Source organism: Dama dama, chromosome 30 (assembly GCF_033118175.1).
Source record: "Dama dama isolate Ldn47 chromosome 30, ASM3311817v1, whole genome shotgun sequence".
Lineage (NCBI taxonomy): Eukaryota > Metazoa > Chordata > Mammalia > Artiodactyla > Cervidae > Dama > Dama dama.
Window position 1 is genome coordinate 37,549,262 of NC_083710.1, and position 22,859 is coordinate 37,572,120.

The following is a 22,859-nucleotide window of genomic DNA, read 5'->3' on the forward strand; positions in this document are numbered from 1 at the left end:
TTGTAGTGGATTCACACATGCCTGGCTCTGGTATAAGCCGTTTAAATATATGAACTCGTTTAACCCTCTCAACAGTCCTGGGGAGTAGGAACTATTATTAGCCCATTTAACAGATGGGGAAACCGAGGCACAGAAAGGTGAGGGAGCAGAATGGGCCCCTGGCCATCACCAAGGACAAGCCTGTGACGTGCAGATGGCTGTGAGATCCAGCAGGGGGCGTCCTGCCTCTGATCAGCTGTCAGAACTCTCCCCAAGCAGTGAGGAAGTGGAACTTTTTTTAACTAAAGTGGGTGACAGTAGTGAGCGCTGGAGAGAAATAGTATTTCAAGGTGCTCACAGTCCCTGGGTCTCAGCCTCCTGTTCCATGAGTGAGGAAGCTGGGGCACAGAATCCCTGCAGGCTAGTATTTCACAGTCAGGATCCTTTACCTCCAAAAACACTGTGTATAACTGGGATCAAGGGAGAATAAAATGTTAAAGGCCCGTATCATAGCAAATAGCGTAAAATTATGTTGAGTTAGATCCAAACTAAATACTACAGAAGTATGTTTTTCTTCCTGCCCTTGCACTCTGATGTCTCGGGGACCGTTTGTTGTCAGAAGCTTACCAGTTTCTTGCTGGCATCGTGCCATCTGGCCTTTTGTCTCTGAGGCCCTGAGCTGGTTATGCGGGGAGCTGCTGCCTGACTCAGAAGCCCCCTGCCTGCAGCTTAAGCGCCCAGCCGCAGGGGGCTCCCCGTGCTCTCAGGGTCCATCCAGGCCTGCCACCGTTTTGGCTCCCGCTGGGGTCCCTCCAACCAGCATTTTTCACCAGGTCTCTCTGATAGAGGGGACCCCTTAGGTGGTACATGGGCTCACTCACATTTTCTCATGGAGTCTGAAAGATAAGAAATTCCCCACCTGAGGAGGCTGTCAGCGAGGTCTGACCGGCCTTTGGGGGCCTGCCCCACACGTGGGCCCCATGTTCCTGGCCGCCTGCAGAGGGTTCATGCCAGGGCCGCCTGGTACCCCCGGCACCTGGAGGAGACCTTCCCTCAGGCGATCTCAGACGTGCTTGCATCCCTGCCCCCAGGGCCAGGACCTCCTGGAGCGCAGCTCGGAGCTGATCCACTCCGGGGAGCTGACCAGTGTCACGCGGCAGGGCAAGAGCCAGCAGCGCACCTTCTTCCTGTTCGACCACCAGCTGGTGTTCTGCAAGAAGGACCTGCTGCGCAGGGACGTGCTCTACTACCGCGGCCGCGCCGACACGGACGCCGTGGAGCTGGTGGACCTGGAGGACGGCCGCGACGGCGCCCGCGGGCCGGGCCTCAGAAACGCCTTCAGGCTGGTCAGCCCGACGGGCGACGAGGTGCACCTGTTCTGCGCCAGGAAGCCCGAGGACAAGGCGCGGTGGCTGCAGGCCTTCAGGGACGAGCGCCGACGGGTGCAGGAAGACCGGGCGCTGGGTGAGCCTGGGGCCCCGCTCACCCCCACGAGGAGGAGGCTGGGGAACCACTCGCAGGTCCTCATGTTCCCAAACTTGCTGATAAGACCGACTGGGCAAGGTGCTGTGGGTCCAGTGGTTGTCCCCATTTCACAGATGAGGAAATTGAGGCCCAGGGCCCTGCCTGCTCTTAGCTTAGAGCACGGCCAGTAGAGTTTAACACTCTCCCCAAGCCTGTAACTTCCCCCCCGCCCCAGACCAGGAGAGGCACAGGGAGCCTGAATTCTGCTCTCCAGCTCTGCTCCGCACATCACACACAGTGCATCCACCTCGCTGCCCCGTCCGTCCGGGCCGAGCAGCCCCCTCCCTGCCCCAGAGCTCAGGGCCGCTACGGCAGCCCTGCTTCCTGCCCAGCCCCCTCCTGTCTTTCCGTTCCCACTCCCCCAGGCTGGAGCTGCCAGGCCTGATATTTACAACACCCCACCCCGCTACACCCAGGTCTCCAAGCCCAGCCTAGAGCCACCCCTGGGCATGGCCGGGGTCTGAGCACAGATGGCCACATGGAGACAGGGCCTGGGCTCCGGAGACAGTGGGGTGAAGGGCGGTGTCTGCAGCCCACAGGGTCCTAGACCTCAGGGGCCACGGTCTGCTCTGCCATGAGGGGAGCTTGCCTGGAAACCAGGAGGGGCTTCAGCAGCCTCCCCTGACTCACACGAGTCCACCACGGAGACTCTCACCCATCGGAGGCCTCCTAGGTCTCACCAGTCAGGCAGAGCAGTGACCGCTTCTCAGCTCTGCCCTGGACGGGCCTTGGCCGTACCCCTCTTGGCTTCCTGTAGCTGGGGCTTGGGGGACAGGGATGGGTGGACGAGCGGATGAGGGGGAGGAACGCATGTGTCTTCCAGGGTCCGGCAGGCCTGTGGCCAAGGCGCGTGTGGGGTGAGATAGGTACCCCGACCTTGCCTGGCCAGTCGCATGTGCCCGGTGTCTCCCGCTTGGACGCAGCCTGGCACCGTGAACCAGGCAGGCGTGGAGAGCGGGAAGGAGGTGGAGGGCTGGGCGGGTCTGGGGTCTGGAGCCTGGAGGGGACCCTAGGGTCTGTCAGGACAGGAGTCAGGTATGCTGAGGGACCAAGGCCCAGGACACTCTACCTTAGAACAAGGTAGAGGGGGTCCTGGCAGTGGGTCCAGGCCGGCCAGCTGCACAGGCAGAGCCCAGGTCTCTGGCTTCAGGGTGGAGGGCCTGCCCAGAACAGCACAGCCACCCGGCCCTACTCAGTCTTGCCCTTTGCCCTTGTCCACGTGATCTGCAATCAGGGTGCAGGAACCAGCGCCCTTGGCTCAGACGTCACCTCTGCTTGGGGTCATGAAGCCAAGCTTTCACAGGGCCTGTGGTCTGGCCTCCCCCAGCACCCTCCTTGTGGGGGGACAGTGAGGGAGGCCCTGTGTGTCTGTCCATCTGGGTTTACACAAGTGGTTGCTCTGCACGGGGTCCCGGTGTGGGAAATGGCGGTGTGGCTGTCCAGGTGATAGCCCTCCTCCTTGTCCGCCCTCTTTGGCCCCTTCTGCCTCCTCAACAGTTGAGGCTCTCTGCTTAGGTTGTAGAGAGGACCACAGGGTTAACATGGGTTTTGGTGCAAGTTTTATCCTGAAATGTTTTCATGAGTTTTGAATACATACCACATTTGTGTCTAAATCCAGGAATGGAAATTTCGGAAAATCAGAAGAAACTCGCCATGTTAAATGCTCAAAAGGCAGCACACGGAAAATCAAAAGGTGAGTTTTGGAGTGTGTGTGTCAGTGTTGGAATTAAAATGGGGAGAGGGCCTGCATTTGGTTCTGAACGGACTTCAGTGCGTGCTCCCGTGTGCAGAGGCATCTGTAAGATGGTTTAACTTGGGGCGGGGGGCTTGTAGGCCCCCACCTCTGCCCCCTGAGCCTGCGGAAGCATGGGTGGCAAGAGAGGGATTCTCCACAGGGCGGCCAGCTGGGAGAAGCCCTAAGGTTTCCGGGGTCGCCCCTTCCCTGAGTTCCCTCGTGTTGTCCTCTCTCTCCTGCCAGGGGACAAGGGAGGCTATGAACAGAGCCCATCTTCCAGAACCCCTGTTCTGTCCTCCTCTCCTGCTGACCATCACAGTCAGCTTGTGGTCCTGTAGCTGATTTATTACACCTCAGTTCAGTTGGTAAACAACCTGCCTGCAACACAGGAGATCCCAGTTAGATTCCTGGGTGGGGAAGACCCACCGGAGAAGGAAGAGGCTACCCACTCCAGTGTTCCCTTGTGGCTTCCCAATGGGCTTCCCTTGTGGCTCAGCTGGTAAAGAATCCGCCTGCAGTGTGGGCGACCTGGGTTGGGAAGATCCCCTGGAGAAGGGAACGTCTACCCACTCCACTTTTCTGGCCTGGAGAATTCCATGGACTGTATCGTCCATGGGTCTCAAAGAGTCGGACACGACTGAGCCACTTTGACTTCACTTCACTTCCGACCACCGGTGCACAGGTTTAAAATGCCGGCTCTAAAGAAACAGTTCTGGTTATTTTGATGAGCCATCGGTGCGATTCTAAGCACATTACTTGCGTTCACCCAACTCTCATAACCCCCTCAGTGGGCACTGTACCCCCTTGTCTCCGAGACTGGAAAACCGAGGCTCAGAGAAACCCAGTAACGCCTCCAGCTGGCGGTGAGCGGATGACGCCGGGCTCTCACCGAGCGCGTCTCACCGCTGCTCCCCCCACGCCACGTCCACTTCCTGCCCCGCCAGTGCCGGGCTTCCGGCTCCTTCCGGCCTCGGGGCCTCCCGGGGCGGTCCGGGGACGGGGTTTAGGTGAGGCTTTGGGGAGGCCATCTGTGTCCCGCACGCAGCATCTGAGTGGGTTTGTTGGACGGCCATTGGGGTCCTCCTGGGAAATGTGACTGGAGGTCGGCCGGGGGACGCGGGGGGCGCTCTTCCCTTTGGGCTGACCTGTGACCTGAGTGGCTTTCCTTCTGCACCCCTGCCCCAGGCTACGGCGGCTGCCCCGCGGCGCCCCCGCTCCAGAGCCTGCGGCCGGTCCACCAGCGCCACGTCACCGTGCCCAGCAGCCTGCCGCAGCAACAGGTGTTCGCCCTGGCTGAGCCCAAGAGGAAGCCGTCACTCTTCTGGCACACCTTCAACAAGCTCGCCCCCTTCAGGAAGTGACGGGGCGGGGGGAGCAGCGGCCCAGGGACCCGGTGCTGAGAGGCCTCCCTGGGCCCCGCTCCAGTCGAGGACAGGACCTGGCCCCGCCTGGGGAAGCAGAGGCCCGGCTGCCCCCTCGGGCTCTGAAGTGATGCTGGGCGGGGCCCCGGGAGCATCGCTGATGACGAGCTGGTCCGGGCTCGGGGCGGGGCCGAGGGCGCTGTGCTCCCCGAGGAGATGGAGGAGGGTTGGGTCACTGGCCTTCCGTCCTGAAGGGGCGGGCAGTGCAGGGGCTGTCCCTCTCCTCTAGTGTGGGGGAGGGGTGCTGCAGCCCCGCAGGGGTCCCAGGGTGCCCTGGCGTCTTCCGAATCCATGTCTGGTGGTAGAGAGATCAGGGCGGCGTCTGCATGCGGTCCAGGGTCCGAGGTGCACAGACCAGTGCACCCCAGAGACACGGAGGCTTTCAGGGAGGGGGACCCGCTGCTCCCTGTGTACACAAGTCCTCTCCCGCGTGCCACCCCCTGGGCGGCACCCACGAACCTACTCACACACATGCGTTTGCAACAGAAACCCCGTTCCCCTTAGTTTGACCATAAAGTGAACGTGCAGGCGCAACAGCTCAGAAATCACCCGGTGTCTGTCCGTCGGTCCTTCCTGATCCAGCAACAGTGACACAGATGGACCTTCTGCTGCTGGGAATGCAGGGCACTCCAGGGTCCCGCTTCCCGCACGTTCCTCCGTTTGTCACATGTACCCCAGCCGTAGTGCCAGCCGTGTGGTGATTCACACGTCGACAGGTTTCTGAAGATGTGTTTCTTATGAAGGACCTGACAAAATAGATCCAGGTCCAAAGAGAGCAGTCTTCTCCAGCGAGGGCCGCGCAGCTGACACCTATCGGCCGTCACCCTCTTGCCTTTGTCTCCTCGTAAATGTTGATGAAAATACTTGTAAAGGTGCCAGGAGGAGAGCTGCCCGTCCTCGCGCAGCAGGTGGGGATCCAGTCAGGCTCTGGCGTTGTCTGCTTGAGAATCTCTCTGTGATGTTGAAAGCACGGAAGTCCCTCTTTCCTACCAGGCCTCTGCTTGAGCATCGGCACACCTGTGCTGTCCTCACGGAGGATACCTGAGCCTCCAGGTGTGGTCCCAGAGCCGCCCCCCAGGGAGGTGCTCCCTCTGGGCACCTTGGGTCCCGGATCCCGGATGAAGGTCCCTTCTGTGAGGGGGCTTCCCCGGAGGTGCTTTGGCTCCTCGAGTGTGTGTGTGTTTCCTTTTCGAATAGACGTCTCCATTCTAGGTGCATTTATATAACTGACCTTTTTTTACTAACAAGGCATAATGATATATTCTTCTCGTGGGGCCCCCCAGCAGAAACTGTAGGTGCTCTGTGCTAAAGAATTGTGTGTGTATATGGCAGTTGTGGACGGTTGGGTTGCTTGGATGGTTGGTGGTTTTTTTAATAAAAGAGAATTACTTTGAGGAAGTAAGGCCAATCAGTTGCTCACGTTACATTTCCAGTGAGGACTCAGCTCCAGTGTAGAAGCACCCAACGGGCCCTCATCTCCCTTGACCTCCCCCAGTTCCCCCAGCTCCCCCACCCCCAGAGCATGGGGACCAAGGGCTGGAGGTGCTGTTGGCAGCCCTGGTCTGTCTCCCGTCCGATCCCCGACTCCCTACTCCCCTCTCTTCTTTCCCCTGGGGCTTTCCAATGAAGGAGCCATGAGTGCCCCAGGCTGCCCACCTCCACCCCCAGCCTGTCCATACAAGCAGCCGTCGCTTGGTCAGATGTCCATCCCAGATGACTCCCGCTGGGGTTTCCAGATGATCTGAAAAATCACTAAAATATGTTTAAAAGGATGTAGCATCTTTTGACCTCTTTAAATCTGTGTGTCTGCCTTGGGTTTATTAGCAGATGCCTGCAGAATAGATGGGCCAGGGTACTGTTTTCACATTTGCCAAACTTCCTTCTTGATTCCTTGCGTGTCCCACTTGGAGAGAAAGGGAGTCAAAACAAACATCCTCCTGTCCAGATTGTGTATGGACTTCTCTGGAAATCTCACTCTCCCTGTCCTGCCTTTTTTTCTTTTTAACCCTACACTGCATAATATGGGTGGACCTGCCTGCCAGAAAGATAGAATAACGTGATAAATTTCACTTACTCTGTTACTCATGTTAAAGTCTCTGCTAACTTTGTTGAAAGACCTGGGAAATGGCCTCAGGTCCGAAGCAGCATTCTCAGTTTTGATGAAGCCTAAAATGTAGAACAGTCTTGCAACAGGTTGTGAGCTATCATAAAGCAGGATATTTCTAAAGCCCTGGAGAAGTAGCATCTTGTCTTTGGCTTGCAAACTGGAAGATGTGGCCATGATTTGCCAGCCTCTTCCTGGGACTCGTGTGTTCTCAGTTGATCTGATCTTCACCCTCCTCCCCATCCAGTGGACCTGATGTTGGAAACATGTCCATCATCATCCCCCATCTGCCCACCCCCACCCCATTTCTGGATATCGCCGTGCCTTTTTATTCATACTACAGAGGCTGAGCTTCATGCCTGTTCAGAAAATCTCTCAGATCCTACATCGCTGCTGTCTAGACACAGCAAAAGTGCATTTAATCCAAAACCTGTTTCACAACAGAAATGTTCGGTTGAAGCCACCACCCAGCACTTTATCATTTGGGAATCTCTACAAGCCCAGACTGCTGGTTCTCGATGCAAATCAACTCAGTTACCCAGCTGGGACACAGCAGCCCAACCACCTGAACCAGGGAAGAAACCGGAGTGTGTAATGTTTGTCTGGGAGAAGAGAAAAAAACATGTCCCTCACCACTGAGTGCCAACAAGTGTGGATCAACGTGGCTTGCTGGCCAGGGATGCTGGGCACACGACAAGCTCAGACTGCCCCAAAGTTGTCCCCATAATAATCTTAACCTACAAATTGTCTTCCTGTTAAAATGTCACCTGGCTAATGCTGTTCTCAGGATGTATGCAACAAAGGTGGAATCCAAGAGACTCTGAAAATAACATGTAGAAAACATCTGATCTCAGAAAAAAACCTGGAACTTAAACACTGGACACACATATAGTGACAACAAACTTAACATTACCTTCTTTGTTGTTTATTAGGTATCTGGCACGAATTTAGAAGATACTGTAACTGTGATTTAACAATTGGTCAATTTTTTTTTTGTAAATGTCAGCATCCGTCATGTTTGACTGACTTACTTTTCAAGGCTTTCCAGGCCCTGTTCCTTTAATTCCAGCTCGTCAACATCAAGACAATATTATCTGTTGAGGTCAAGTGACAGCTTCCCAACTGATGACATAGGTGTTGTCAGCTGACGTGTTGTATAAGATTGCTTGTACGACAAGTATGTACTTTCTCTGAAGTTTTTGTAAAAAAAATTTTATTTACAATGTTATTTGAATGATTTCTTGTAAATGCTGTGAATCTACATTTGTTGTTTTGTATCTGTATATTAAAGTTAATTTGTCAAACTGTAGTAATGCGTTTGAGTGTGTGTGTGTTTCCTGGTGTGTGTGTGGCTTGTGGGTGTATTACGTATGTATGTATGGTGTATAGGTGAGTGTATGTGGGTGTGTAGAGTATGTGTGTGTAGTGTGTAGGTATGTGGGAGGTGTGGGTGGTGTGTAGTGTGAGTGTGTATGCATGTGTGTGTAGTGTATGAGTGTGTATGTAGTGTGAGTGTATGAGTGGGTGTGTAGTGTTTGGGTGTGTGTAGTGTATGGGGTGGGTGTGTGCGTGTATGTGTGTATGAGTGTATATGCATATATGTGTGTGTAGCATATTTTAAGTGGAGAGTAAGTATCTAGGAAGCTTTCTGGGATTTACAACTTTTTCCCTGTCTGGATGCCGGCAGATTTCTTTTCAGCAAAAAGTCACCATTAATGACCTGGTCAGACGGCTGGGTGAGTGTGGCAGAGAGAGGTCTCTGAGAGAACAGAGCCACTCGGCTTGGAGAAAAGCCCCCAAACATTGGGAAGAGACTGGAGAAGCCAAAACCTGAGTGAGGAGGCCCGTTCTGGTTCCCAGGGGCAGGAGGCAGCTGCTGGCTCTTCCCTGGAGGGGCTCAGCCAGCCATGTTCACTGAGCCAGGCCAGTGGGGTGGGGAAATGAGGGAATTTCCCTTCCTAACTCACAGCTCGGGAAAGTCAGCAAAGGCTCACTGTTGCTTTGGCGGTCACCAGGAAGGGGTCCCCACAGAGGCTGCCGCTGACTCTTTATCTGAACAGCCACCTGCCCCCACCTCCTTTGGCTGGGCTGAAAGAGGGGCTTATGCTCATGGGCTGGGGGTGTGGATTCGGAGGGTGGTGCCAGTGACACAGAGGGGCACCCATGGGGGGAGGAGCAGGCTGGGGGCAGGGCTGTCCTCAGAGGGGTCCAGGTGAGTCACCCACCCACCCACTGGACACCAGAAAGGCAGCAAGACGGATGCTTGTCCAGTGGGGCGTGTGGTCCGGAGGCAAGCACTCGGAGCATCACTAAAAGGCAGCACGTGTCCTGTGACATGGGAGCAAACATCTGGATTCTGGGAGAACTTCAGGGACCGCCCCTTTCCTGGGGGGTTGGGGCAGGAGGCAGGGCCCCAGCAGACCCCAAAGGGGAGCCCTCAGAGCTGTTCTCTGAGAAAGAGCATTGGGGCATTTGTTCTCTTGATGTTATTTTTAAGTCAGAAATCAACGTTCATAGACTGACGGGAAAAGAGAGGAATCTGATTATATGGGATTGGAAAAAAGGTTTCACCATGTTGTTCTTGGGGCTTCCCACAGACAGAGGAGTCTGGTGGGCTACAGCCCGTAGGGTTAACACTGAAGCGACTTAGCATGCATACATGCATGTTCTTAGTGCTGTGTGCATGTGTGCACACACGCACGCATGTGTGGTGAAGAAGTGTTAGTCATGTCTGACTCTGTGACCCCATGGACTGTAGCCAGCCAGGCTCCTCTGTCCATGGGATTCTCCAGGCGAGAATACTGGAGTGAGTTGCCATGCCCTCCTCCAGGGGATCTTCCTGACCCAGGGATCGAACCCAGGTCTCCCGCATTGCAGGCTGAGTCTTTACTGCTGAGCCACCAGGGAAGCCCGTGTGTTGTGAAGAGGACAGGCGTTAAAGTCTTAGGCACACAAGCGCCCACACTGACAGAACTACATGGAGGCGGGGAGACCGAAATAAGCGATGTCGCATCGAAGCGTCCGGGGTCTGAAGGAGGCCTAACGGTACTGTCTTTGTTTCAGTTCTGTTGGCTCATAATTGACCCAAGGTCAGCTCAGAGCCGCACAAAGAAAGCAAAGGCACAAAGGTCTCTCTAAGGGGAGGAGGCTGCTGGGGACGCCTCCCTCCAGGCCCACCCGGAAGCCACCTCACCTTCTCTCAGTGAAAGAGGCGGAAAGAAGGAGCTCTATCGGCTGAAGTAAGTGGTGGTGTTGGACGACGGCGGACTCAAGCATTGCCTCAGTTTTTGAAGTTCTTCCAAGAGCTCTTATGCTCACGTGTTCCCTCCCCTTCCTGCTGTTTTGCAGATCTAGCCACCAGGGGATTGCCTGGCAGGAAGGCGTGATTTTATTTAGTTTGCTTCTGATTCCTGGTTTGCAGAGCCCCTGGGTGCCGCCTGCAGCCCTGGGTGCAGGTAAGTGCCTTAAGACACAACTTCTTTGCATTCAGTTTAAGGCGTCAGAGTCAGAAGGCAGCTCTGCTATCACTGGTGTGTGATGTGTGTGCTCAGTCACTCAGTTGTGTCCGACCCTTGCGACCCCACGGACTGCAGCCCGTCAGGCTCCTCTGTCCATGGAGTTTTCCAGGCAAGAATACTGGAGTGGGTTGCCATTTCCTTCTCCAGGGGATCTTCTCGACCCAGGAATTGAACCCACGTCTCCTGCATTGAAGGTGGATTCTTTACCCACTGAGCCATCGGGGAAGCCCACGTTTTGCAAAGTAGGTAGATGTCTACAGAGTTTGGGGTGAGAAAGGAGTAAGCCAGTTCCAAATACACTCTGAAGAGGCTACATAGGAGATAGAAGCAGATTTTGAAATCTTTCTGCTAGAACTCTGCAGACTATCTGGGAGGAGGGTGAAACCCTAGAATAAATCGTGAGACCTGTCTAGGGAGCTTTCTACAGAAGCTTGGATTATTTTACACAAATGTTAAGGTGGACATTCTTAGATTCCTGGCAGTACTAACTTACCCAGGGTAGTTTAAAACAAGGTCCTCAACATGTGTTGAAGAAGAAATACATGTGTACAAAGTATAGAGAAAGTGAGGAAAATGTCTTCAGTGATGGCAGGTTGGAGGTTTAGATTCTTGGGCAGTCATGTCGGGGGTGACTCTGGGCTCACACACCCCTTGGGTTCTATGCAGCCTTCAGAGGCTGGAGGTTTGGAGACCCAGGGAAGATTGCTCTACTGGGTTCTGGCCGATCTTCATTAAATCTTCCTATTTGGAAAAGTAGGAACCTTGAGAAGTGGAAACCCTTAACCTTGGCTGTGGACCAGGGACATCATGTCCTTGGAGAATAGTAATCAGGGTGTGCCCTGAGTGACCTTTTGTAAAGCAATTCAGTAGTGAAGGAGAATACAGATCAAGCATAGGAGAAACTATCCAGAAACAAGAAGAACCGATTTTACTTGGGTCTAAAACACAGTAACTCCAAAAGCAGTTTGCAGTCTGTAACCCTTTGTCCCTAGCTGTTTGTGTCTGTTAGGGTTAGGGGCTCACGGGGGCTTCCCAGGGGCCCTCCTCCCCCCATGAACTTGACTTTCAGCAGGAGGACTGTGTCCACTCTCCGTGTGTCCACACTGGTGGTATTGATACACTGCCGTCCCTGCTGTCAGAGGTCTATTGTATCACCTGAAGGGTTTCTGATCCAGTGTATCCTTAGCAGCCCAGAGCTCAGTGACAACAGGCGTCAAGCCCTACTCACTTTGGATGGGCACCCATTCCTTTGACAGCAGAAGCCTTGCATCGCTTATGATGTAGGCTTGGATGCGGGTGAGAGACCCCACATCACAGGCTCCGGCGAGTGAGCAGAACATGCAGGTCTCACCCGTGTCACCAACTGGCCGGGAGGGCAGGGTGGCCTGCGCTGTCATCAGAGACCAGGATTTCTTGTCCCCAGGGCGCTGCCCTCCTTCAAGGGGTCCACGATGGCTCACGAGGGAGGGGGCACCCCTTCCCGGGAAGGTCGTGGTCTCCACGCTGCCTGTATTGGTTTCACCCACTTCCTAGCGGCCACAGGCTGGTTTCACGGCAGACCTAGGCTGCGAGGAAGCTGGGTCATGAATCTGTCGTGGGCTGCCACATGCTAGCTAGAATTTCTATCACCATTGGCGACGGGGAGCAGGGGCGTTAGAGAGACTAGACCCTCCACTGAAAGCGTCCACAAGGATTAGAGTCAACATTCAGCTGCCTGCCTGTGATGATTCGCACATAGTTAGAACCAGGATAGTATCCATTCATTCAACCACACAACAGATACTGGACTGTGATATGCTGAAAATAAGAAAGTGTAAAGATGCAGCTGCTGTCTTCAGTATGCTGTTACCTGCAAGTGATGCCGGTCCAGGGGCTGTGTGGAGAATGGGTGGGGGAGGGGGAGAGAGCCAGAGAAGACGAGAGGGGGCAGGGAAGTGGAGGAGGGAAGCCACCGCGGGTCCTAGCTCCAGCACCTTCTACATAAACATGGGACGCTGGAGTTAAACCTTGCAACTGAGGAGCCAGCCTGAGGCTTTGTGAGAGACACCTTTGTAACTTTTTGTTTTGGAAAATAACCCACGAATATGGTTTCTCCTCTATGCCTTGTGCAAACCCTCTTGTCCCTCTGCTAAACATTTTTTCTTTAGAGACGGTGCCGCCCCTTTTCTCGCTGCTCATCCGGGGGGCGAAGGTGTTCCTTTATTCACAACTGGCACTTCTGCTCACGTCAGGTGTTTAAGAGCCCAGAAGAGACTCCTGGAAGGGTGCACGTTTGCTTTCATCTCAACTCCTCTCTGGCCGGAGAGCAACGTGCAGTTTTTCCCAACCTGATATTTCATGAGCTCATGATCTGTTTTACTATTGTATTAATTGTAACACACATTTTGAAAACAAAGGGAGAAATATAGACCCCTACAGAGGCTGGTGTATGCAGTTTAGATTTGACTGCAACCAGCCACTTCTGAGTTAAACAGAAGAGGAAGGTGTAGTTTATTTATGGAAATTGGCTCTGAGAAAACTCAGCTTGATTTCCTCAAAGTCTGTGACTTCAGAGGGAAACATCCAACTTTCCTTTTCCGAAAATACTTTTCTGTGCATCAGACTGGGCCCTGAGACATGTAGCGGCTTCCATCACGTGGTGACGTAATCCTTGGTGTCACAGTCTAGCTGGCTTTAGAAAATGTATCTCTAGAAACAGTTTCATAGACACTGTAAAAAAGCCTTTTTAAAAAAGAGGAGCTCTCAGAACCCCCCACTCCAAAGCAGCCCTGTACATTTGGATATATCTGCTTCTAATTTTTGTTACTACATAGACAGGCACACACTGTTTCATTGTGCTTCACAGATATCCCGTTCTGTAACACATTAAAGGTTTGGGGCAACCCTGCATTGAGCATCAGCTCCTTTGGTGTCCCATTTTGGTACTTCTCACAATATTTCAAATGTCTTCATCACTATTTGTTATGATGATCTGTAATCCGTGTGATGTTACTACTGCTACTTGCTGAAGGCTCAGGTGATGCTTAGCATTTTTCTGCAATTGGTGGGGTGGGCGCTTCCCTGCTGGCTCAGAGGGTAAAGAATCTGCCTGCAATGCATGAGACCCAGGTTTGATCTCTAGGTTGGGAAGACCCCCTGGAGAAGGGCATGCAACCCACTCCAGTATTCTTGCCTGGAGAATCCCATGGACAGAGGAGCCTGGTGGGCTGCAGTTCATGGGGTCACAAAGAATCAGACATACCTGAGCGACTCACCCTTTCAATTTCACTGAAAATTAACCCATGTACACTTAATAGACCCCAGTATAGTGTAAACATAACTTTTATATGCGCTGGAAGCCAAGAAATTTGTGTGACTCAGTTTTTTTGTGATATCCACTTTATTGCAGTGGTTCTAGAACCAACCTTTCTCCTGTCTCTGAACTTGACTCCTCCCAGTACCTCCCGTAAGTGGAACCAAACAGTATCTGCCATGTGTGACTGGCTAAGTTCACTGCGCACAGTGTCCTCAAGGTTCATCACTGTTGTAACATGCCTCAGAGTTTCTCTCCTTTTTAAGGCTGAATCGTGTCCACTCTCTGCACGGACCGCATTTTGTTCATGTGTCAGTGAACACGTAGGATGTTTCCACTTTTGGTGATTGTGGACCACGCTGCTGTGAATGTGGGCAGACAAATATCTGGGAGAGCCTCTGCGTCACTTCTTTTGTGTACACCCAGAAGTGGGGATGCCAAGCAGAGGCTCATTCCGTGTTTGCTTCACCAGTCAACACGTGGTTTCACACACAGCGTGATCTTATTTTTTGCAGTAGCCCCAAAAGGCAAGCATTCATCTCTTCTCTGGCTCCAAAAAGGGATTTGCCCAAAGCAAAACAGTCAACTGGAGTGTCTGCCCAAAGGGACTTGGTCACCAGTAAGAGTTGCCCCGACCTCCCACATCCCTTCAAGGCTGTGTCCTTCTATTGTGGGTGGCTGGTCTTCTCCCGGCTCCCACCCTAACCCGTCCTGATCCTTCTGTCCAAGCCTGACCACTGCGCAGAGCAGAGGCTATGTCTGTGGCCGTGGTGACAAAAGCCTCTCCCTCTTTCTGTTCAGCCCTGTCACCCAAGCCATGAGGATCTGGTGGCTCCTGCTTGTCTCTGGAGTCTGCACGGGGATGGCGAGCCCACAGGACACCTGCAAGCAGGGACACCCTGGCGTCCCCGGGAACCCTGGTCACAATGGACTGCCTGGGAGAGATGGACGAGACGGGGCAAAGGGCGACAAGGGGGACGCAGGTACCCACCACCTGCGCCTGCAGCTGCCCTCCGCTCCTCCCCACTTCCTCTCGCCTCCTCCATTCATTCATCGCCTGTGTGCTCAGCGCCTACCCGCTCGCCCCTCTCCATCCATCCATACATATCTCTCTCCATCGCCTAGAAGACACTGACAGACAGCCTGCCCCAGCCAGACCCAGGCTGGGTGTGGGGTACAGGGCAGCACAGGCCATCAGGACCCTGTCCTCATGGGCTTCCCACTGGGTGGGGCTGCCTGTCTGCCCGCCAGCATCTCCGGTACTGCAGGGCCATTTTCAGGAGCAAGTGACGTCATGGATCTTTTTGCCTCAGGTGGCCGGTATGAGGGGTCTTTGGCACCAGAGTCTAGAGAGATCCGATGGCTGGGTCTCTGGCAGAGAGCACCCAGCGTGGTGCTAACCTCATGGCCTCCTGTCCCAGTGGTCTGCACAGCACGTTGACCACCACTCTAAGGCACTGGAGAGGTCCTTGCAGAACCCGCTCTTCCATCCCCAGTAGTGTGGTGTGAGCATGGTCCTCTGTGCTTTCATAGGAGGCTAGTAGACCTTCCAGTCCACTCCCCAGAGAGTGATGGAAAAGGACCACAGAAAGCCCCCTCGCCCCTACCCAAGTCCTTGTCACGTGAGAAACACACGACCGTGATCGTCAGCTGCATGGCTGGGAAGCCCACCCGTCCACTTCACAGCCCGCTGCTCTGCCCACTCAGCATTCTTGCTGCTCGCCCCAAATGCCCTCGCTCACACCCCGCCATGCGTTGTGTGTGAGGGGGTCAGGCTGGGGCTCCCTGGGACCCTCCATCACTGACTCACACTCAGGAAGCTGGAGCTAGAAATTTAACTCCTGTCTGTTTTCTCACTTTTCACCAGGAGAACCAGGGCGTCCTGGTGGCCCTGGGAAGGACGGGATGACCGGTGACAAAGGAGAACCAGGTCAGACACAGCTTCCCACTCAGCTGCCCTCATCCTGAGTTGTCAGTGATGTGGCGAGAAGTGTTAACTGTTAACCAAGGACAAGTCCCTTACGGGGCTCTGAGAGTGACCCATGGGAAAGGCCACGCAGTTCTCTCCAGAAGCTCACAGTTCAGTGCAGAGATGGGCAGACTTTCTGTAAAGGGCCACAGCGTCCCAGTCATGACCGCTCAGCTCTTCCGTCGTAGGGGAAAGCAGAGACGGGGAGGCCTCAGCATGAGGGGCTGTGTCCCGTGAAACCTGAATTGTACATGATTGTCATGAATCTCGGAACATGACTGGTGACCATTTAAAAATGCCCACCATTCCTAGCTTGCAGGCTGTTCAAAAACAGGAGGGTGGAAGTGGAGGGCAGAAGTGGCCCTTGGTCTGTGGTTTGCTGAAGCCTGATTTTGCGCTGGGCCCTGAGAAAGACGCAGGATTCTGACTCAGTGGCCCTGCAGGAGAAGGGGCACCTGAGCTGGTCCCTGGAGGCGGGAGGGTGCTTGGGAGGGTGGTGATCACAGCGTCCTTGCCACAAAGTGGTTCTAGTGCCTTCCATGTGCTGATTCAACACAACAGCATATACAGGAGGCGGTTTATTAATCCAGGTTACAGGTGAGGAGCCGGTGCAGGCGGGCGTCAGCTTGTGTAGAAGTGGTGGAGGCCGGCTGGATCCTGGCGTCTGACTCCAGAGCCGTGATCACACTGCTGCTGCCCAGTCGGGCTCGGGTGTGGGAAGAGGGGGCGGCCAGGCTGGGGGGGACGGGGACAGGGGGAACCAGCACAGTGCGATGCACCTGCCAGAGCAGAGCTCAAGTGAGGAGCTTCTCAGGGCATCAGGTCATCAGTGCTGTGAGTCACCTCCCCAGATGACCTGGTGAACCTGCTATCTGTGGTTTTCCCGCTTCCAAAGGAGTTCCCTGGGGGATGGGCAGAAAGCTGTCATTTCTTTTTTGGGCTGGCCATGCCCTGGGGCATGCGGGATCTTAGTACTCCCGACCAAGGGGACCAAGAATTGAACCCTTGCCCCCTGCAGTGGACGCGGAGAGTCTTAACCACTGCACCGCCAGGGAAGACCCCAGAGAAGAACTGTCATTTTAACATGAGCCCCAACGCTGATTTAGTCGGTGTTACCTGAGTCAGGCAGTGTTCTGGGTGCGCCTGAGTGCATGTGCACATGTGTGTGTGTGTATCTGCACGTTTGAGGAGTAAATTAATTTTCACACCCTGACCTCATACTAAGCCTGGGTGCTGCTTTATTTCATTCATGTTCTCAGTAATATCTTCACAAGGCAGAGCTTCACGAATTGTCTCTTCCCCTGTTCTCTCTCTTCCTTCTCAGGGGCAGACGGACATGTGGAAGCGAAGGGCATCAAAGGTGACCAGGGCTCGAGAGGACCCCCAGGGAAGCACGGGCCAAAGGGACTCGTGGGCCCCCCAGGGGAGAAAGGCCTCACGGGGGAGACGGGCCCCCAGGGGCAGAAGGGGGAGAAGGGCGACGTGGGGCCCGTGGGTCCAGAAGGGCCTGAGGGCAACACCGGACCTTCGGGCCCAACCGGACTGCCCGGGCCCACGGGCCCCATCGGAAAGCCAGGTCCCAAGGGAGATGCTGGCCCCCTGGGGCCCCAGGGCGAGCCTGGAGTCCGAGGCCTGAGAGGCTGGAAAGGGGAGCGAGGAGAAAAGGGGAAAATCGGCGAGACACCCGCCTTGCCCAAAAGCGCCTTCACGGTGGGGCTCACAGTGCTGAGCAAGTTCCCTCCGTCAGACACGCCCATCAAATTCGACAGGATCCTGTACAACGAGTTTGGCCACTACGACGTGGCCACGGGCAAGTTCACCTGTCACGTGGCCGGCGTCTATTACTTCACCTACCACGTCACCGTCTTCTCCAGGAACGTCCAGGTGTCTCTGGTCAAAAACGGGGCCAAAGTCCTGCACACCAAGGACGGTTACACAGGCTCAGAGGACCAGGCCTCGGGCGGCATCGTCCTGCCCCTGAAGCTCGGGGACGAGGTGTGGCTGCAGGTGACCGGAGGGGAGAGGTTCAACGGCTTGTTCGCTGACGAGGACGACGACACGACATTCACGGGCTTCCTGCTATTCAGCAGCTCCTGACAGGTGTGGGGAGGGCAGTCTTCCCCATCCACTGGGGTTAGCTTGGTGAAGATGTTATCTGATGATTTTACGCTATTAACTATGTTATCACTGTCATACCATAAAAAGGTAAAAAGAGGAACGTTCTCACTAAAACTGATTCTACAAAACTCAGTATCCCTCCAAGAGTAAATCTAAAAACACCTGCCGTGTTTATTACAGTTTATTTAATATTTTTCTTCATTCCCATGGTCCGGAGAATCCTCTGCTTGTGTGTTCCCTGTGGGAAGTGTTTTGATACCGTTTTAGTGCTCGAAGGAGCCACAAGACCTACTATGTGAATCACCCTGGGGCAAAATTCTTCTCACCTGTGAACTTGAGGAAGCAGATAAGAAGTTATCTTCTATAGCAGTGGACAGGGGCCGGGACAGCAGGTCCCATCCACGAGGGAGAAACAGGAAAGACAAGAAGGGTCCCAGGTCCCAGGTCCCAGCCAAGCCAAACCCAGCAGGGCAAATTCCATTAGAGTTTCCTCACTGTTTACCTTCTAAAATCTTTGAAGGAATGAAGCAGAAGGAAAAGTTACTGAACAGGGAGACCAGGCAGAGAGTTGGAAGTGGAGGGTGGTGATGTGCCTTCTAGGGCATGATGGGTAAAAGGGAAACCAGCCCTCCAGGCCATAGTGGATGTTTCCTGTTCAGATACTGTCCACTTCCCTTCCTGCTGGTAAACGTATCCTGATATCCACGCTCAGGCCTGGTCTTTCCAGCATTGTAGACGCTGGGGTCTGGGGTGCACATGAGGTGCAGGCCTGGCAGGTGAAACATTGTCTTCCTCGGTCCATGGTGCCTACTTCCAGGATGGCGCTCAATCCAGCTAGAGCCAATGGACACAATCTGCCATGCCGAAAGACTTGTGGAAAAACAGCAAAGGTCTCTTCCAGCTGAAGCTTGAGCTTTAGGTGGCAGCTGTCTTTTAATCCGTAGAGCCTGAGAACAAAGCCAGAGCTGGAGGTAAACCCGTCCTGACAACAAGGTTTAGGCCTGTAAGCCCAGCTGTCCTGAAAGCAGAGGTACCCTTGGACGGTCTCAGTGTGTGAGTCAACAAACTCTGTTTGCCTAAACCAATTTGAGGCAGGTTGTGTTACTACTGCTGTTGTCTGAAAGAATCTCAAGTGGTCTCTGGTCCAAGGATTATGGTCCAAGGTCTGGTCCAAGGTCTCTGGCAGGATTATAGTGGAAACAACCCAAGACCAAGAATCGAGGTATTGTTTCAGCCACAACAGAGGAGTTGGACTTGTGTGAGTTTTCAGCCCTTTTGTGACCCTGTCTCCCATCATGCAACAGTGGTTGAACTGAATAATTGTGCATGGTCCCAGTACCCTTCTAAAAGGTTTAAATATACCTACGTTAAATCCAGGCATTTTTCTATTAGATGAGAGCAACTAATAAGCAAGAGATGGGCTTCCCAGGTGGCATTAGTGGTAAAGAACCCGCCTGCCAATGCAGGAGACATAAGAGAGGCAGGTTTGATCCCTAGGTCGGGAAGACCCCCTGGAGGAGGGCATGGCAACCCACTCCAGTATTCTTGCCTGGAGAATCCCATGGATGGAGGAGCCTAGTGGGCTACATACAGTTCATGGGGTCGCAAAGAGTCAGACAGGACTGAAATGACTTAGCACTCACAACAAGCAAGAGGGTGTAAGCCTGGTGCATATTTGAGCAACAGCACCTTCGAAACCCTAGCCTGGGGCGTTGTTAGTTCTCTGAGGGACTAACAGCCACTCCTGCCACATGCCAACCAAGCCAGTATGGTTGTGACAGTGTCTTCATTCCTTGGGAAAATGGGAATTTTCTGAATTATCATTACAAGCAGGCAGCACTGCTATAGATGAACTATTGAAAAATTACTTGGTGGTTTTGGAAAACTTAGGAAGTATATAGAAATCATAAAAAAAAAAAAAAAAAAAAAAGAAATCATTTCCATTTTGTTGTTACGACCCCATGGACTGCATCGCGCCCAGGCTTCCTTGTCCTTCATTATCTCCCAGAGTTTGCTCAGATTCATGTCCATTGAGTTGATGATGCCATCCAACCATGTCATTCTGTCGTCCCCTTCTGATCCTGCCTTCAGTCTTTCCCAGCATAAGGGTCTTTTCCAATGAGTCAGCTCTTCAAATCAGGTGGCCAAAGTATTGGGGCTTCAGCTGTGGATCTCTCTAGTTTTTTGTTTGTTTGTTTGTTTAAAAGTCTTTTATTTCATTTATTTTTTTTATTAGTTGGAGGCTAATTGCTTCACAACATTTCAGTGGGTTTTGTCATACATTGATATGAATCAGCCATAGATTTACATCTCTGTAGTTTTTACAAGTCTAACTATGCCAGGTTCTCTGAGACACAACACACTTTGTGAATGCAGCACAGGTCATCATCCTTTGAGGGTGTTTGCAGGCTTCAGTGTTTGCATTTAAAACAGTTACCTTTGTATAAAAACCATTCTGGGCTCAAAAAAGGTTCTCAGACTTGAAACTCCTTTTAAAAATTATGATAAAATAAGTACTTTTGTCAAATTTATTGATAGATTTTTTTTTACATGACACATTTGACATGTGTCATGCCATGCAGACCTGAGATGTGGCTGCCCCAAGGACCAACCCAGTCACAGACAACGCAGTATTAATCACCATAGAGTAAGGACTTTGAGGATTTTAAATAACTTGAAATCTTTCATTAAAAAGCCTGCAGAAAAGGAAATCATGCTTTGCCACATATACACAAATACAGAATCTGTAGTTAAGTTGTAGAGACTTGTGCAGGCCCTCCCAGGCACTTGCCTTAAGTAAATTTTAAATATCTTATCATTTTGATCACTGGGGCTTTTTTTCCCCACCAGGCTAAATTAAAACCAAACTCCGTTTAAGACTAAGGTGTTGTAAGGATGGAACTTGGCCCTCGATTCTGGAACTTCAGAGAAGGTTCTGGGGCTGCTCACAGCCCACAGGTGTTGGCAGGGGCGGACCTACCGCCACCGTACCCAGGTGAGACATGACGCCCCTCGGCCTGAACCTCGGCACGAGGCATCCTTCGGGCCTGATGGAGCTGGTCTGGGCACCCGGTTCCGCGCCAAGCCCAGGCGAGGCCACAGCAGCAGGCTCGGGGCTGCCCTCGGGCAGGGTCATCCTCGCGGGCCGTCCAGGTGAGGTTCCCATCCCTGCACGGCCTCCGCCCCCGCGGATACCGGGAGGGACCCCTCCGGCCCCAGCCCTCGCCCTCTCCGCCACTGCCCTCCCGGCTCAGATCTTGCTCCGTCGGTTTGTCGTCGATCTCCGCGAGTTCAAGGTCAGTGGACCGAGGTCGGCCGACAGCTCTGGCCGCAGGGCTCGCACGTGGAGTGGCAGGGCACCTGCAGCCCTCCTTCCTGGAGCGGAGGCCGACAGGGGGCGACGGGTCTCGGTCCAGTGTGAGGGCCCGCGCCGTGCCGGCCGCTCCCGCGGGTCCCCGGCCACCGCCCGGCCTCGTGGCGGGGCGGCGCGTCCTGCGGTGCCCAATCCCGGCGCGCGGGGGCGCTCCACGCGGCGGACGTCGGCGGGCGACGCTCTGGCCCCGCGGCCCCCGGCCCTCCCGGAAGTGCGAGGTCACGTGGGGCGCGGTCGCTGCCCGGGAGACGCGGCGCGATGCTGTGCGCCCGGAGGCTGGGCGGCCTGCGGGCCGGGCTCCGCGTGCGGCGGGTCAGTACCCGCTGGTCCCCGGTGGGCGCCGCCTTCACCGTGCAGCCCCAGGGCCGCCGCCTGGACCGGTCCGGCGAGCGCGGGGTGAGCGGGGTCTGGGGGCGCGGGCGGCGGGGGTCGCCTGTCTGCGTTGACCTTGGGGTCCCCGCTCTGAGGGTCTGATGCCCGGTGCGGCCCCGCGTGCGGGTCCGGCTCCTGCCCGCGCGGACCCCTGCCCACCCGGCCGGTCCGGGTGAGGCGGTCCCGCCTGCGGTGTCACTACTCCGGGACGGGCCTCCGTGGTCAGTGTCGCTGGTCTCCCCCTGATGCCCGAGACGCCCTCGTCAGTTCTGTTCAAAGCTCTGGCCTCTTCTTTTCCTGTAAAACGCGGGACTGGCCTCCGAGGCGGTGCTGCCCACCGCGGAGACCCACCCGGCGGTCTGTCCGTCCGCACGCTCGCGGGATCTGGCGTGCCGCAGACACTCGTGATTGAGTCCTCCTCTCTCCAAGCTCACTTTGTCGCAGTCTGGTTGATGCACAGTGCGGTGTTAGTCTCCGCTGCACACCACAGTAGCTCAGCTCCTTTTTCACGTTCTCTTCCATTGTGCTTGTCGCAGGGTGTTGAATGTGGCTCCCTGGGCTCTGCAGTAGAACTTGCTGCTTGTCCATCACTTCTGTAACAGTCCGCAACCGCTGCTGGTCCCAAACAGCCAACCCCCCCTCCCCGCCCAACCACCCGCTCCTGACACTCATTGCGTTAATGACTGGATTGAGGGGCGGAAGGAAGGGAAGCTTGGAAGGGACTCAACTGTGCCTGCTTTACTTTGCATTTAAGGATATTGCTCAGTTTACATTGTTACTCTTGTTTTTGTCTTTTTTATTTTTTCATGATTATTTACTGTTGCCTCTCTTGGAAAGATGAGTCGGAGATGTGGTTACAGGGGGCCTCATGATTGAGTTTTTCATATCCACCCCCACCCCCCCAGCCCCCGCCACTTTTCTTTGTTTTAAAACTATCTTTGAGTGAAATTTGCTGCACAAGCTTCCTTGGGGGTAAATAACGCTGGTATTGACATAATTGGTGTGAGAATCAGCTCGACCTGTGGGTACTGAGCAGAAAGGCATGAAGGGTTATGAAATAGAACTTCATCCACGTGAAGGGTGGGTGAAATAGAACTCTTTTTAGCTTTATTCATTTTTCTTTTATACGTCATGATTTTAGGTGCTGATAGCAGATTTTCAAATATGTGAGTTGGCTTTTATTTCAAAAAAGAAACCTTACAGCGTATGTAGGTTTTCAACATGGCCATAACTGGTAGGCTGAGGTTCAGAATTCCTGAGAGGAGTATGGGGCAGTGTGCTGAGAGGTGACAACAGTCTGTAATTGAAGCAGATTCAGTTCAGTTCAGTTGCTCAGTCATGTCCGACTCTTTGTGACCCCATGAATCGCAGCACGCCAGGCCTCCCTGTCCATCACCAGCTCCCGAAGTTTACTCAAACTCATGCCCATCGAGTCGGTGATGCCATCCAGCCAT

At 54.1% G+C, this 22,859-nt stretch overlaps 3 protein-coding genes across 7 annotated transcripts in view; all 3 read left to right on the forward strand.

Annotated features, from left to right (window-relative positions):
• SPATA13 (spermatogenesis associated 13) overlaps positions 1 to 8,072 on the forward strand; it is a 223,041-nt gene extending 214,969 nt beyond the window's left edge. For all 5 annotated transcript variants that reach the window (XM_061133466.1, XM_061133468.1, XM_061133467.1 and 2 more), the window contains 3 exons: positions 1,071 to 1,443; positions 3,122 to 3,196; positions 4,424 to 8,072. In XM_061133466.1, the coding sequence (XP_060989449.1) occupies positions 1,071 to 1,443; positions 3,122 to 3,196; positions 4,424 to 4,599 (624 nt within the window). In that variant the 3' untranslated portion in view covers positions 4,600 to 8,072. The remainder of the gene's footprint in view (positions 1 to 1,070; positions 1,444 to 3,121; positions 3,197 to 4,423) is intronic.
• Positions 8,073 to 9,973: 1,901 nt separating this feature from the next.
• C1QTNF9 (C1q and TNF related 9) lies at positions 9,974 to 17,752 on the forward strand. The gene is made up of 5 exons (XM_061133421.1): positions 9,974 to 10,002; positions 10,112 to 10,218; positions 14,375 to 14,556; positions 15,441 to 15,503; positions 16,867 to 17,752. The coding sequence occupies exons 3-5, from the start codon at positions 14,391 to 14,393 to the stop codon at positions 17,637 to 17,639; spliced, it is 1,002 nt and encodes a 333-aa protein (XP_060989404.1). The 5' UTR covers positions 9,974 to 10,002; positions 10,112 to 10,218; positions 14,375 to 14,390; the 3' UTR covers positions 17,640 to 17,752.
• Positions 17,753 to 20,662: 2,910 nt separating this feature from the next.
• MIPEP (mitochondrial intermediate peptidase) overlaps positions 20,663 to 22,859 on the forward strand; it is an 80,501-nt gene continuing 78,304 nt past the window's right edge. The window contains exons 1-2 of the mRNA XM_061133326.1: positions 20,663 to 21,198; positions 21,246 to 21,429. Coding sequence (XP_060989309.1) covers positions 20,663 to 21,198; positions 21,246 to 21,429 — 720 coding nt within the window. The remainder of the gene's footprint in view (positions 21,199 to 21,245; positions 21,430 to 22,859) is intronic.